The 15214-nt window shown below is 45.5% G+C and overlaps 1 protein-coding gene across 5 annotated transcripts in view; it reads left to right on the forward strand.

The window, feature by feature from the left end:
• Positions 1-15214, forward strand: part of PTPRO (protein tyrosine phosphatase receptor type O) — a 550218-nt gene that overhangs the window by 53061 nt on the left and 481943 nt on the right. For all 5 annotated transcript variants that reach the window (XM_063446603.1, XM_063446604.1, XM_063446607.1 and 2 more), the window contains exons 2-3: positions 2401-2674; positions 9731-9889. In XM_063446603.1, the coding sequence (XP_063302673.1) occupies positions 2401-2674; positions 9731-9889 (433 nt within the window). The remainder of the gene's footprint in view (positions 1-2400; positions 2675-9730; positions 9890-15214) is intronic.

Consider the following 15214-nt stretch of genomic DNA (forward strand, 5'->3'; position numbering starts at 1 on the left):
CGATCCGCGCATTGTATTAGAATGTATAATCATTTTTATGATTACATACCCACAAGATCTTTTTATATAGAGGGGAGAAGAGGGATATGATATGTACAATTATTTACATTTTTATATAAAAAAAAAAAACAATAATTGACAAAAATGTCAAATGTCAAATATAAACTGTTTGGGATTAATGTATTAAAATTATAAATACATTTAATTTCTTCTATACCAATTTTCCTACTAAAATCTCCTCCTCTCCAGTCCCTTTTGACGGACTTAATTGCACAGACGAAGAGGTTTATTGGGTTTTAATTGTGATATATTTTAAAATGCTGGAAATGCTTTCTAATATGTTCTGAAATTCGGGTGTGGAGACAACTCGTAGTTTTCCTAACATACATTTTTTTTCTTGATAATTTTCTATATTGGTTGTATGTTTTTTTTTTTTGCTTTTCGTTTCCCTGTATGGTAAACATGAACCACAACCAAAAAAGAGCTTAAAAGTGCAATCCTCAAACACTCATTTCTTCTCACAGCGGCAATAAAATCTGACTTGTCAAAGAACTGGTGAGAAGCTGTGTCTGACAAAGGGTTTATCTGTTCTGTGATAGTATGTAAGTCTGCTGCAAATAGCTTGCAAATATTATATAAAAGCTTGTGACTACCCACTGGCTGCCAGAGACTTGATGTCTACCCCTGAGGAGTGTAGGAGTGTTCTTTGTATTGAGGAGCAGACTGAAAGTCTTGAAGACTGTAACGGTCCGTTTTGCTCACCAGACGTTAAAAACCGTTTAGGCAATATCCCCCTTTCCAGATAAACATGCAGCTACTGTAAGCACCAATCTCCCGAACTGCAAACTACACGAATCCTGGAAACAGCCGAACAGGAAAAAACATACAAAAGGTATACACTCCTGGCAGTCAGCATACAATCCAATTCCCCCGATAACGAGATGACACTTCGTTTTGAGGGTCAAGCAGAATCTTCGTTTAATCACACAAACCCTGCTTTTATGGGATTCTCCCATGCAAGGGAGGCACCCACAACAATTAATACATTAACCAATGCAGTACAAGGTACAACCCACACATCTCCTCCCACTACATTATCTGTTAACATAATTAAACTGTGCACAATTTTCCCCAAGTTTTAGATGTACCCCAAGTGCTTAGAATACACCTCTAAAAAATTGTATCCCCTGATAGCCCTGATCTGGGTGAGCAACATACTCAAAAATCACCCAGATCAGACCAGGGGTTTTGACGGACCGCAACAGGCAAAGTGACCGAGAATAGTTCCATGAGGTTTGGCCTTGCGGTCGGTCTCTGTTCGTGTTATAAAAAGTCCCAAACGGCTTGCCATCCGTGGGTTTCCTTGTGTTTATTAGAATCCCTATGTTAGCATTAGTCTTTCTACCGAACGGCGGCTCGTTCGGTAGTTTCAGCACGAATCCACGGAAGTATGGAGGTCTCAGCGGTGTTTGCCTAGTCGAGTGTCCGATTTTAGTTCCACACACTCGACGGCAAAACACAGCTGTTCGGGAGTTTAAGATGGCCGCCGCCACGTGTTTGTTTGACGAACAAAGGCCACCCAGTGTTCGTCAATTAAGCTGCAGTTAACCGCAGCTGCTGGGTGGTCAATTGACGGCACACTCCAGTTCCCAGGTGGTCCATTGATTGGTACTTTGTTCGGTAGATTGAATCTACCGAACACCCTGGCAGAAAGGCACGAATAAGCCTTTCTGCAGGGAAAATAAAGGTTTGAACTGCAGGGCCATAGTCTAAAGGGAGCAGGCGAGCAACCAGGCTTCTCCAGTGCACAGTGGCGAGGTTGCTTTCGCCACAAAGACCGTGCCAGAGTCTTCAGAATATGATGAGTTTGAGTAGTTTGTGGTCCCCTCTAAGCCTGTATGAGGAGATTGCAGACATTTTGGGATCTCTCTGTGGGAACTGCTGTGGTCCTCTTCAATACTTTCTCCACTAGGAACAGAGCTAAAGGGAGATCATTTCCCCAACATCCTTGGAAATTAACCCAAATTCACTTTGACTCTGAGAATGTAAGAAACATCTGCTCTTGGCAGTGCTCACCCCCTACCTCCGTCACGTGTCATTTGGTGTTTTTTTTCCTGTAGATACTTTCATACACAATGTTCACTACTGTCAGTAGCTTTCATGTGCATAATACCTCCAGTCTATCTTCCCCTTGTGACCAACTATAGGAATAATATTATCAATAAACTAATCATCAAATTTACATTGACGCCTCATTTTCACCATAACGTGTATCCACTTCCTATAAATGAATTGTAAGAGATTTTTCATGAGATATACAATTGTATTGCTCTTAATCTATGCATTTGTTTTTTTCATAGATAATTAATCTTATTTTTATAATTTGTTTGTTCCTTTTAGGATGCTACCATGTTTCATGTGAATGTGACTACTGATAACAGACTGGAAATATCCCTAGAACCATCCGACATCATGGCCTCAGCATCCGTATATGTGGTGAAAATAACTGGGGAATCTAAAAATAATTTCTTTCAGTTTGAGGAATTTAACAGCACTTTGCCGACTCCCCTTATTTTTAATGCAACGTATCACGGCCTGTATTATGTAGTTACACTAATGGTAGTAAGTCCCAACTCGCCTGCTACTCCAGCAAAGTCATTGACAGTATTGACCAGTAAGTATGAAGCTCATTGTTATTCTATTTAATTGTCTAATCATTGTTTTTAGCATTCTGTTTAGCTATGACTTTGAATTACAAGATTGCTCCAACTAAAAATCAGTGCGTTAATAAAACACAGTTTCTTAGTAGAATAACCTTTCCTATCCTACCCCTCAATCCATACCAGCGCTGAGGCCAATTCTCCCTGCAGCCCAATACCACTGTTGATGTCACTGCATAGGGTGGGACATCAGGAAGCATTGGCTGAGAGGAGGACATAGACCTCATGTGGGAGGGGAGGAAGGTGTATGCCACTATTGGATGTCTCTCGCCAGCTTGCTGACTTCAGACTCCAGGCACCATAACCACTTCAAATTACTCCAGTGGCCATTGTGCTTGGAGTTGCCCTTTATGACCATTTTATTTTCCTTTTAGAACTGTAATTACATTTTCATCAAAGAACAAAAATCCTTATTCCATGTTTAGTTTTATAATATCAAACAACAAAAATAACATGCTGGGCTATTCACCAAAGTGAGAATTCAAAGTGAATTTTAAGTTAAAGGACCACTATAGTGCCAGGAAAACATACTCGTTTTCCTGGCACTATAGTGCCCTGAGGGTGCCCCCACCTTCATGGTCCCCCTCCCGCCGGGCTGGATGGAGAGGAAGGGGTTAAACTTACCTCTTTCTCCAGCGCCTGGCGGGGAGCTCTCCTCCTCCTCTTCTCCCTCTTCTTCCGTCACCGGCTGAATGCGCATGCACGGCAAGAGCCGCGCGCACATTCAGCTAGTCCATAGGAAAGCATTCTCAATGCTTTCCTATGGACGCTGGCGTCTTCTCATTGTGAAAATCACAGTGAGAAGCGCAGAAGCGCCTGTAGCGGCTGTCAATGAGACAGCCACTAGAGGCTGGATTAACCCTATTGTAAACATAGCAGTTTCTCTGAAACTGCTATGATTACAGAAAAAAGGGTTAATTCCCAGATTTTACTAGTAACATGACGTAAAGTCATGATTTTATTAAAGACACGGAGGCGAGTATTATGCATAACTCTTTCTTTATTTCCTCAGCAGCAAAAATAGAGGAATATAAATATTATCAAAAACGAAAGAAAAAACTGTACAGGCACAACAGGCAGCCAATCACATAATAGAGGAAGTAGCTATATAAGTCCTGTGTCTCCCACAATCCCCCTCTTTCTTGCGAAAACCGAAGACCAGGTAAGATTAACGATGTCCCACTTGATCCAAACAGGAAACGGGAAACAATGCGATAACTTCAAGCTAAAAAAGATAGAAAAATATGGTAATTTCCAAACTCAAAACTGTAGACTTACCAAACATAACCGTGAGGAGTCCTACATGAAACTGGATTCTGGAATAGAAAAATATATAAAATTAGAAACCAATATAAAACTGTCAAAATCATCTAAACATGATAAAATTACATGATATAGATACATGATCCAAATACAGACCTAATTGAAAACATACCTGTATAGTATCGAAGCATCCCCTATCCCAAATCCACACCGGGAGGGTGGGAGAGAATAATACTCGCCTCCGTGTCTTTAATAAAATCATGACTTTACGTCATGTTACTAGTAAAATCTGGGAATTTTATTAAAGACACGGAGGCTCATATTATGCAAGTTCAAAGCTGTGCTATCACCTGAGATGCGATGTGTTCAATTGGTCTGAAATAGAAGTCCCTGAAGGTTGATTCTCGGGACCAGTCCGCTGCGCGCATGATGTCTTCCAGACGGCAACCAACTGTGGATGCCTTCGAGGCCATAGCACCTCGTACAGAATGAGGTGTAAAGATAGACGTGTCTATACCCGTTAGGGATAAAAGCCAACGAATCCAACGCGCTAGCGTCGGTGTCGAGACTGGGCGATGAGGAGCCTTAAATGAAATGAATAGGGGATGTCGGTCAGACGAACGCAACGCTCGCGTAGCATCCAGATAGGCCTTCAAACAATCCACCGGACAGAGTGCTGGACATAACAAGAATCTAGGATATACGAAGGATTTGGATGCTGACTTAGTCCTCCTAGATATGTTGAAAGTAACGCCTTCAGGAGTAAACACAAAGGCACCCAAGTCAAGAGCCCTGACGTCGGAGACTCTCTTACAAGAGATCAGGCAAAACAGCATAACCATCTTGGAGGATAGCTGCTTAAGGGTCAAGTCATGGTTAGGATACCACGCCGACAGGAACCGCAACATTATGTTGATGTCCCAAAAGGCTGAAAAACGCGACCTAGGTGGACGGACGAGGCGAATACCCTTGAGAAGACGGCATACAAAAGGATGTTTGCTGACGGGTAAACCTTCCAAACCTCCGTGACCGGCAGATATGGCCGAACGAAAAACATTGATAGTTCTGTATGCCTTGCCCGAGTCGAACAGGGCTGTGAGAAACTCCAGGATCAAATGGAGAGGGGCAGATACGGGATCCATTGCCCGTTCCATGCACCAATCAGACCAAGACTTCCATGCAGCTCGGTAAGCTGATCGCGTGCCCGGAGCCCAGGCGTTATCGAGGAGCAAGAGAGTTGTCTGTGGAACGTCAGGGACAACCCAGCGTCCCCTGAAAGGAACCACGCTACCAGGGGCAACTGGTGCCCTAGTACCAATTCGTGCGAGTTCCCATCCGGATCCAGAAGGAGGTTCTGAAAGTTCGGTAATAGACGAGGGAAGTCTATGGACAACTCCATCAGTCGAGGGAACCACGGACGGGATCTCCACAGAGGGGTGATCAGAGCCAGACAGCAGTCGTGACGAACCAGCTTCGAGATCGTACGAGCAATCATGTTGAATGGAGGAAAGGCATACAGGCGGCCCGGTGGCCATTCCTGAAGAAAGGCATCCGTCGCCACAGCCGCCGGGTCCGGTCTCCAACTGTAGAACTTCGGCAATTGAGTGTTCAGGCGAGAGGCGAATAGGTCCATCTCGAATTGCCCCCACAACCCGGTTAGGCTTTGGAAGACCGAGGCGTGCAAGCGCCAGTCTCCCGATTCTCTTAAATGCCTGGAGTTCCAATCCGCACCTGAATTGTCCAGACCCGGAATATGTTCCGCCGTCACCGAAACGTTGTTGAAAAGGCAGAACTGCCAAAAATCCTTCGCCAAGAGAGACAATATCCTGGACTTGGTGCCGCCCAGGTGATTTATGTATCAGACCGCCGATACGTTGTCCAACTTGAGGATAACGCAACAGTTCGCCCTTCCAGGGGTAAGGCTGCGAATCGCAAAGGCTCCTGCCAGAAGTTCTAGGCAGTTGATGTGTAACGACTTCTCTGTGTCGGACCATCTGCCTCCCGTGGAAACGTTGCCACAACGAGCCCCCCAGCCGTGCAAGCTGGCATCTGATTCTATGATCACGTCCGGAATGGAACCGAAAATCGCCCTTCCGTTCCAGGCTTCCATGTGTGCTAGCCACCATACCAGCTCGTCTCTGGATTCCTCGTCCAGACATATCCGAGATTCGTAGGAGTGACCCGAACGTAGGTGCGACCCCTTGAGCCGTTGGAGAGCCCGGTAATGCAGAGGGCCTGGGAATATCGCCTGAATGGAGGAGGCCAGTAGACCGATGATCCTTGCCAACTGTCGAACCGATAAGTCCGAAGCACGAAGAGCTCGACGAAGCTCCTTCTGGATGGCTTTTATCTTGGATTCCGGCAAGTACAGGAACTGCCGTACGGAATCCACCTGGAACCCCAAAACCTCCATAGACTGGGCAGGGTTCAGGACCGACTTGTCCCAGTTGATCAGAAAACCTAGGTTCTGTAAGAGATTGACTGTCCAGTCCAAATGCAGTCTCAGGCATTCCAATGATTGGGACATGATTAGGATGTCGTCCAGGTAAATAATCAGTCGAACCCCTCGGGTACGGAGGTACGACACCACCGGCTTCATTACCTTGGTGAAACACCAAGGGGCCGAGGAGAGAACGAACAGCAGGCATGTAAAACGCCAACGCCGTCCGTGCCAGGTGAAGTGTAAGTAGTCCCTGGACTCTACTGCTATTGGAACCGTGAAGTACGCGTCCTTCAGGTCCAACTTGGCCATCCAATCCGACTGTCGCAGAAGGTCTCTGAGACAACGAATGCCTTCCATCTGAAAATGTTGGTAGCGTAGGAAGGCGTTGAGAGGGCGAAGATTTATCACTGGGCGGACACCGCCCCCTTTCTTGGGCACTAGGAAGAGATTGCTCGTAAAGCCTGGAGTGGCGAACGGCAATTCTTCGATGGCGCCTTTCGAGAACATCTCCCCGACTTCCGCGGAGATCATCGCGTCCTGCTCCTGTGGGAGAGATAATTCCCTGGGGGCATACATTTGAACAGGCAGGGAGACAAAATCTAGTTGATAACCCTTTACGCATTGCAGAACCCAAGCATCTGAGGTTATATCTGCCCACCTTAGGTAGAATAAAGCCAGCCTCCCCGCCACCTGAATCTGATCGAGAGGGGAAGAAAGGGTACTCACCATAAGGGCGTCTGCCCGAAGACCCACCACGGGGGTATCTGGAGCCCCACGATCTCCCTCCTGCCGGAAAGAAGGGAGGCGTTTTCGGATCTTGGAACCCTCGGGAGGGGAAAAAGGAACCTCTGGTGGCACGGAACGAGCCTCGGAAACCACAGCCGGGTGGACGGTTCCTGCTACGCCCGGCCCCTCCGAAAACCTTGGGCGCGAATACGCGCTTCATATTTGCCTGCGCCTTGTCGATCGCCGTAAATGTTTTGACATAGGACCCCATGTCCTTTACGAAGGATGTGCCGAACAACATCCCCTCATCGGCTGAATCAGGTTCAGCTACGGTCATAGCGGCCAGTTTAGGGTCTATTTTTAATAGAATTGCCTTGCGTCTCTCGGAAGACATGGCCGTGTTAGCATTCCCTATAAGGCATATAGCCCGCTGGACCCACCCGATGGCCACATCGACATCCAAAACAGAGTCACCAGTACGAGCGGCATCAAGAAGCTCGTATAGTTTTGATAGGGGGCCCAGCGTGTCTAGGATCTTGTCTTGGCACCCTTTCAGGGAGTGATCAAGACCCTTCTTAGGTTTCCATCCAGACTTATTTAAAAATTGGGCAATTTGAGGGTCAACGTCTGGGGTCTTACAGGCAGCGCCAGGGAGGGAAGGTCGTGGGCATTCGGCACGCAATTTATTGCGGCCTTCCTTGGACAGAGGTGTGCGTATTCTCTTAGCCACATATTGGGCGATATGGTCCGGAGGGACCCATTCAGCAGACCGCGGGTGACGTAGGTCGTCCGGGTCAAACAGGGGGTTACCCTGTGGGTCTAAAAGCCCTTTATTATCATCCCCAGCGGGGTCTGGCACTTTTCCTCGGGGGTTGGCAGAGGACCCAGAAGGGGTTACACCTGTAGGGGGTTGATCCTCGCCTGACTCGCCCTCAACATAGGAGTCATATTCCATAATATCGGAATCATCTTCCACACTCCGGTCGGTATCCGACCCATCATCCAGGGCTCTAGCCCGTTTCCACAATCTAGCCTTTTTAGCCCAGCCAGGGGCTCTTGTGCGCGTGGGATGCGCGCTATCTGCGACCGCCAGAGGCGTGTCAGTCATGGCAGGCAAAGCCTGCATCGAGGAGTGGGAGCCGATATGTCGAGACTTTGCCTTCGCCTTACGGGCACCCGGCACAGTTTGGGCAGGGGAAGGGGACCCCACACCCAGGGGGTTAGGGGTAGCCATGGGAGGCAAAAACACAGAGTGAAGTGACTGGGTAAAGGAGGATGAGACAGCCCCCATAGCGGAGGCAATAGCCTTTTGAAGGGAGGAAGCCATAGTAGCTTCTAATAATGGAGCTCCTGAGAGGCCATAGCACCCTCAGTGTTATCTATTGGGAAATCCCCAGAGGGGTCAGTAGGCCCATCCTTGCTATCCTGCATAATGAGGCACAATAGAAAAACGGGCACTAATATAAGCCGAAAAGGAAACACTAGAAATGGGTTGATTAACCCAGCAGAACAGAAAGCAAGCTAAACCTGATCGTTGGTGTAGCAGGGGAACCCGGAGAAGGACAGGGACCGACCGCACGGCAGAACAGGGTGATGCGAGTGACCGCCCAAAATGGCCGCCGCACGTGTCAGAGTGCGCTTGCCGACCGGCTCCCGGCGGGCGAAGGGGCGCGTGCACCTACCCGCGCGAGCAGCCCGCGAGAGGGGAAACGAGCACACTCAGCCGCGGTCACAGAGAAGGACCCACGCGGCAGAGTGATAGCACTGAGAAGCGGCAAACAGGGATGGGAGGGAGGGGAAAAACAGCCCGCGGCGGGCAAAGTCCCAGGGGAACCCCCAAATACACCAACGATGTAGGTACCAGAAAATATCAACAATGAATAAAAACAACAATAATAGTAATAAGCATAATCAGAAACATGAACCACAAGTAAACATCACAAAACAAAATGCAATGAGTAGGAGAGCTCAAGTAAAATACTTAGCTGTCTGAGGAAGCAGCAAAGAAAGAGGGGGATTGTGGGAGACACAGGACTTATATAGCTACTTCCTCTATTATGTGATTGGCTGCTTGTTGTGCCTGTACAGTTTTTTCTTTCGTTTTTGATAATATTTATATTCCTCTATCTTTGCTGCTGAGGAAATAAAGAAAGAGTTATGCATAATATGAGCCTCCGTGTCTTTAATAAAATCCTAGCTGGACCAGGCACCCAGACCACTTCATTAAGCTGAAGTGGTCTGGGTGCCTACAGTGGTCCTTTAACCCCTTAAGGACACATGACATGTGTGACATGTCATGATTCCCCTTTATTCCAGAAGTTTGATCCTTAAGGGATTAAAAGCCAAAGTAATTGAACCAGAAGAATAGCTGATTTTGGCTAGTTTAGTCTTAACTTTTAAATTCAGTTAGAATATTTTACAATTCTCACTTTAGTTTGTCTGCGTTTGTCTTGTTTGGGTGTGTTTCTTTTTCGAAAATGTACAGTTAAATAAAGGAGTATAATTCTCAATTCATGTCAGAATATCTGTTGATTTCAATAAATTTGCTGTTATATATAAAGTTTTATGTCTTTCCCAGAACCCCTTCCAGTGAGCAACGTTTTTATTTATGATTATAAACCTTCTCCAGAAACAGGAGTTCTTTTTGAAGTACAATATCCAGAAAAATTCAATGTGTTCACAAGAGTAAATATAAGTTACTGGGAAGGGTCAAATTTTCGTTCTATGTTATATAAAGGTAAGACCATAATATCTTTATGAACATACAACAGTTTGCTATAGTTATGGACGCAGTGTGTGAGTGGGGACTGACATGTACAGTATGTGAGGAGTGATGGACGCAGTGTGTGAGTGGGGACTGACGTGTACAGTATGTGAGGAGTGATGGACGCAGTGTGTGAGTGGGGACTGATGTGTACAGTATGTGAGGAGTGATGGATACACTGTATGAGTGGGGACTGACGTGTACAGTATGTGAGGAGTGATGGACACAGTGTGTGAGTGGGGACTGACATGTACAGTATGTGAGGAGTGATGGACACAGTGTGTGAGTGGGGACTGACGTGTACAGTATGTGAGGAGTGATGGACACAGTGTGTGAGTGGGGACTGACGTGTACAGTATGTGAGGAGTGATGGACGCAGTGTGTGAGTGGGGACTGACGTGTACAGTATGTGAGGAGTGATGGACACAGTGTATGAGTGGGGACTGACGTGTATAGTATGTGAGGAGTGATGGACGCAGTGTGTGAGTGGGGACTGACGTGTACAGTATGTGAGGAGTGATGGACGCAGTGTGTGAGTGGGGACTGACGTGTACAGTATGTGAGGAGTGATGGACGCAGTGTGTGAGTGGGGACTGACGTGTACAGTATGTGAGGAGTGATGGATGCAGTTTGTGAGTGGGGACTGTGGGGATATTTATGGGATAATAATAGTAAACAGTTGAGAATTGCCCACTATTTCAATTCTTAGATCCCAAAGATCGTTATCTTGTAAGTGAAATGTATACCATATAAATAAAATCACAATTTGTTATAAAAATAGATACAATTTATTGTGACATTTTTAAAATAATAATAATAAGTAACATGCGTGACAATAATCAATGACATTTTAGTATAACATGAATATGCAATACAAATGGCTATGTAAAAACATCTCCCAATGGCTAAGACAAGATTTATGACTGTCTTTCACAGAGACAAAGAAAAAGTTTCACACAGAGAACGGAATTCCTCAGAGCGCAGCGTAAGGTCGTAAAAGTTTAGCTGACAGTTAGAATAACCCTTTCAATGCTGGCTAGACCTCCTAGGTAATTAAGATCTATTCTTATGTAATTTTAACTAAAATAGAGCAGGACAATGAAACCAGCCCCCACTGCTAAAATTCCTACAAAAACTAGAAGCAATTTTAACTCCTTCACCCGCTGAGGGAATGATCACCTATACTCCCTCATATTTGTATTCCCTAAGACCCCAAAAAGCAGTCGCTGCACTCAGTTCCTCACTAGTAGTTACCCTAAAATCACTTGGCATCTTCAAAGGGACTGATAGGGGCTGTCGTGGAGGAAAATCAAAACTTAAGGTTCAATCTCCTGACACTATCACAGCTGCTCACCCTGTCTACCTGCAAGCCCAATTGAAGTGATTCAACCTAGAAGCCACAAAAACCGCTCTTTCAAATCAAGGAAACCTCTGTGTGGACACACTGTTTCCAAAGTACAGAGCAAAAATTCAGAATCCCAAGATTGCCAGATCAATAAGGAACAAAACAGCTATTATTGCCGACCTTATCAAAACATGCAAATTAGCGTGCATTAAAGAATCATGGCTAAATGAAAATGCGGGGCCGATTCTAGAGGCAGCTATTCCAGGCAATTACCCAAGACAATATTGCAAGGCAGGTGGAGTTATGATCTGTGTGAACCATCCTTAAATCCCAGACCAATATCAGTCCACAAACCCCAATCTTTTGAATGCGTAGCAGTTAGCCTCTCAATAGATAGAGGATTCCGGATTCTTTTGATATACAGACCCCAAGGAGATGGGAAGAAATTTCTTCAGGAACTCTCAGACCTTTTGACTGGTTTTATCATTGAACACCCCAGATGGCTTATATTAGGAGACTTCAACACTTGGATTGATGACACCCTATCCCTGCTTGGATCTGCTCAGCTTGATGAATGCATCAGAAAAGGTCGTACACTTGATCTAGTGTTCCAGTCTAGAATATAAGTGTCACCAGTAACTGTAAATCCAGTTGTTTGGTCAGACCACCACTCCATTCACTTCTCCATTGTATCACAATCAACTAAACCCCAGCCTCAGAACCTGGTCAAACACTGCTCATTAAAAGGGGTGACGCCATTGGATGTAACATCACATATGGATCTAAGTGAACTAACGGGCACCTGTGAAGACCCCAGCTCCATAGTCTGACTCTACAACAAAACCATGAGAGACACCATAGAAAGCATTGCACCAACATGCATACGCACTGTCAAAACCCACAACAATGCACCGTGGTTTGATAGCACCATCAGAGAAATGAAGAAAACAGGACGTAAACTCATGAGAAAGTGGCGCAGGACACATGATCCAGAAGATAAAGCTGATCTTACCAAACATCTAAATGAATATCAATTCAAGATAACTCTTGAATAAAAAAATCTTTATTTTTATCACACAAAATTGCACTCTCCCACAATAGACCCAGGCAACTGTTTCGCACAGTAGAAAGGCTCTGCAAACCAGCATGCATGCATATCCCCACCAACTTTTCTCAAAATAAGTGTGAAGCATTTGCAATCTTCTTCAGAGAAAATATTTTCTCAATACGAGCAGGCCAAACAGTTACACACCAGAACCACTACAATGGAATACCAGATTGCCCCGGTTTATGGTCCACTTTTACAAATGTGGATATAAAGGAAATTAAAAGAACTATGCAAAAGTTATACCCTACTACTCGTGACTTAGACCCTGCTCCAACTCAGCTTATATCTGCATGCATTGGAACACTCGCCCCAGCCCTCCCAAAAATAGTGCTGTGTTCACTAAAAACTGGAGACTTCCCAGATCCTCTAAAAGAAGCTGTGGTAAAACCACTCCTAAAGAAACCTTTATTAGACCCAGATTGGATGGCTAATTACAGACCAGTATCCAACCTTCCATTTCTGGGGAAAATAATTTGAAACTTAGTGGCAACTCAACTGGAGGCCCATCTATCAAGCTTGATCCCTTCCAGTCAGGTTTAAGATGCCGCCACAACACTGAAACAGCGCTAGTCCGAGTGCTAAATGATCTCCTTATGGCAAGATACAAAGGTGATTACTCCATCCTAATCCTCTTGGATCTCTCAGCTATATTTGACACCATTGACCACAGGATTTTAATAGAGTGCTTGCAGCACATCTGTAGTCTAGAAGGCACAGTCCTTAACTGGTTTAAGTCTTTCCTCACTGGTAGAGCACAGAGAGTAACATCAGGATCCAGCTCATCGGCACCAACAGAAGTGGCCTGCAGAGTTTCACAAGGATCCATCTTGTCTCCCTTGCTATTCACAATTTACTTGCTACCACTGGAGACATCATTAGACGACATGGCCTAAGGTATCATTGTTACGCTGATGACACACAACTCTACTTCTCCTTTGCTCCAGATACCACAGACCCAACATACCTCATTAACAGTTGCTTAGCAGACCTCATAGAATGGATGAATGCTAGTTGGCTTAAAGTGAACACGGACAAAACAGAGTTTTGGCAACAAAAATATCCCATGATCACCCAACTGGCCTGGAGCTTGGAGGCTCTGAACTCATTAGTTCATCAAAGGTACGAAACCTCGGAGTTCTGGTTGACTCTGGACTATTAATTAAACAGCAGATTTCCTCCGTAATAAAATCTGCTTACTTTCATCTGAAAAACATAGCCAGGATACAACACTTAATTCCACCGGATGATATGCCAACATTAATCCATAGCGGGGCTGAGCTCCACCCCGGTCCGAGGTACAGAAAATGCAAAGTTATGCACTTCGGCGTAAAGAATACACAAGCAACGTATACCCTTAATGGAAGCGAATTAGGGATAACAACACACGAAAAGGACTTGGGAATTGTTATAGACAACAAACTATGCAACAATGTGCAATGTCAATCAGCAGTGGCCAAGGCCAGTAGGGTATTGTCATGCATGAAAAAGGGCATTCATTCTCAGGACGAGAATATCATTTTGCCTCTTTATAAATCACTGGTAAGACCACACATTGAATATGCTGTGCAATTTTGGGCACCTGTTCTAAAGAAGGATATTATGGCACTAGAAAAAGTGCAGAGGCGGGCTACAAAATTAATAAAAGGAATGGAACATATCAGCTATGAAGAAAGGTTAACAAATGTAAACCTATTTAGTTTAGAAAAACGTCGCCTGAGAGGGGCTATGATAACATTATACAAATATATTCGAGGCCAATACAAACCATTGTGTGGAAATCTATTCACAAACCGGACTTTACATAGGACACGAGGTCATGCGTTTAGACTAGAAGAAAGAAGATTTCGTCTAAGGCAAAGGAAAGTTTTTTTTTACTGTAAGAACAATCAGGATGTGGAATTCTTTGCCTGAAGAAGTGGTTTTATCAGAGTCCATACAGATGTTCAAACAGCTACTAGATGCATACTTGCAAAAACAGAATATTCAAGGATATAATCTTTCAATGTAGGGTAATAAGTGCTTGATCCAAGGATAAATCTGACTGCCATTCTGGGGTCAAGAAGGAATTTTTTTCCTAGCTTGTTGCAAAATTGGAAGTGCTTCAAACTGGTTTTTTTGCCTTCTTTTGGATCAACAGCAAAAAACATATGTGAGGAAGGCTGAACTTGATGGACGCAAGTCTCTTTTCAGCTACGTAACTATGTAACTATGTAACTATGTAACTATGTAACTATGTACAGGAACATCCATTTCCTGTACCCGGCCGGACTGATAGGAAGTGCTCACTCAGTGTGCACTTGCTGTTAGTCCGTCCGGGTACAGGAAACAGAAGCTCCTGTACCACGGACCGGAGAGAAGGTCTGCCATGCTACACAGGGTAAGGGGGTCCACTGAGAGGGAGAGGGGGAGAGGGGGTGAGGAGAACATGGGAGGGAGGGTGAGGAGAACATGGGTGGGGACAAAACAACGTGTGAGAACACAAGTGAGTCTGCTAAGTTAGGGAGGGGGTGAGGAGAAGAACGTGGGGGTGGGGAGGGACCACTAAGGGGGGTGGGAGAGGAGAGACCACTAAGGGAGGGAGGAGGGGTGGAGGAGAGACCACTAGGGGAGGGTGGAATGAGAGGAGAGACTACTTAGAGAGGGTGGGGGGAGAGAAGAGACCACAAATGGAAAGGGGGGGAGAGGAGAGACCACTAAGGAGGAGAGTAGAGACCACTATGGGACAGGGGAGGAGAGGAGAGACCACTAAGGGACAGTGGTGAGCTCTAAGGGATGGGGGGGAGCACATGGGGGGTGGGGGGGTAGGAGAGAGCACTAGGAGATAGGAGGGGAGGGCTCTAAGAGA

Source organism: Pelobates fuscus, chromosome 3, assembly GCF_036172605.1.
Source record: "Pelobates fuscus isolate aPelFus1 chromosome 3, aPelFus1.pri, whole genome shotgun sequence".
NCBI lineage: Eukaryota > Metazoa > Chordata > Amphibia > Anura > Pelobatidae > Pelobates > Pelobates fuscus.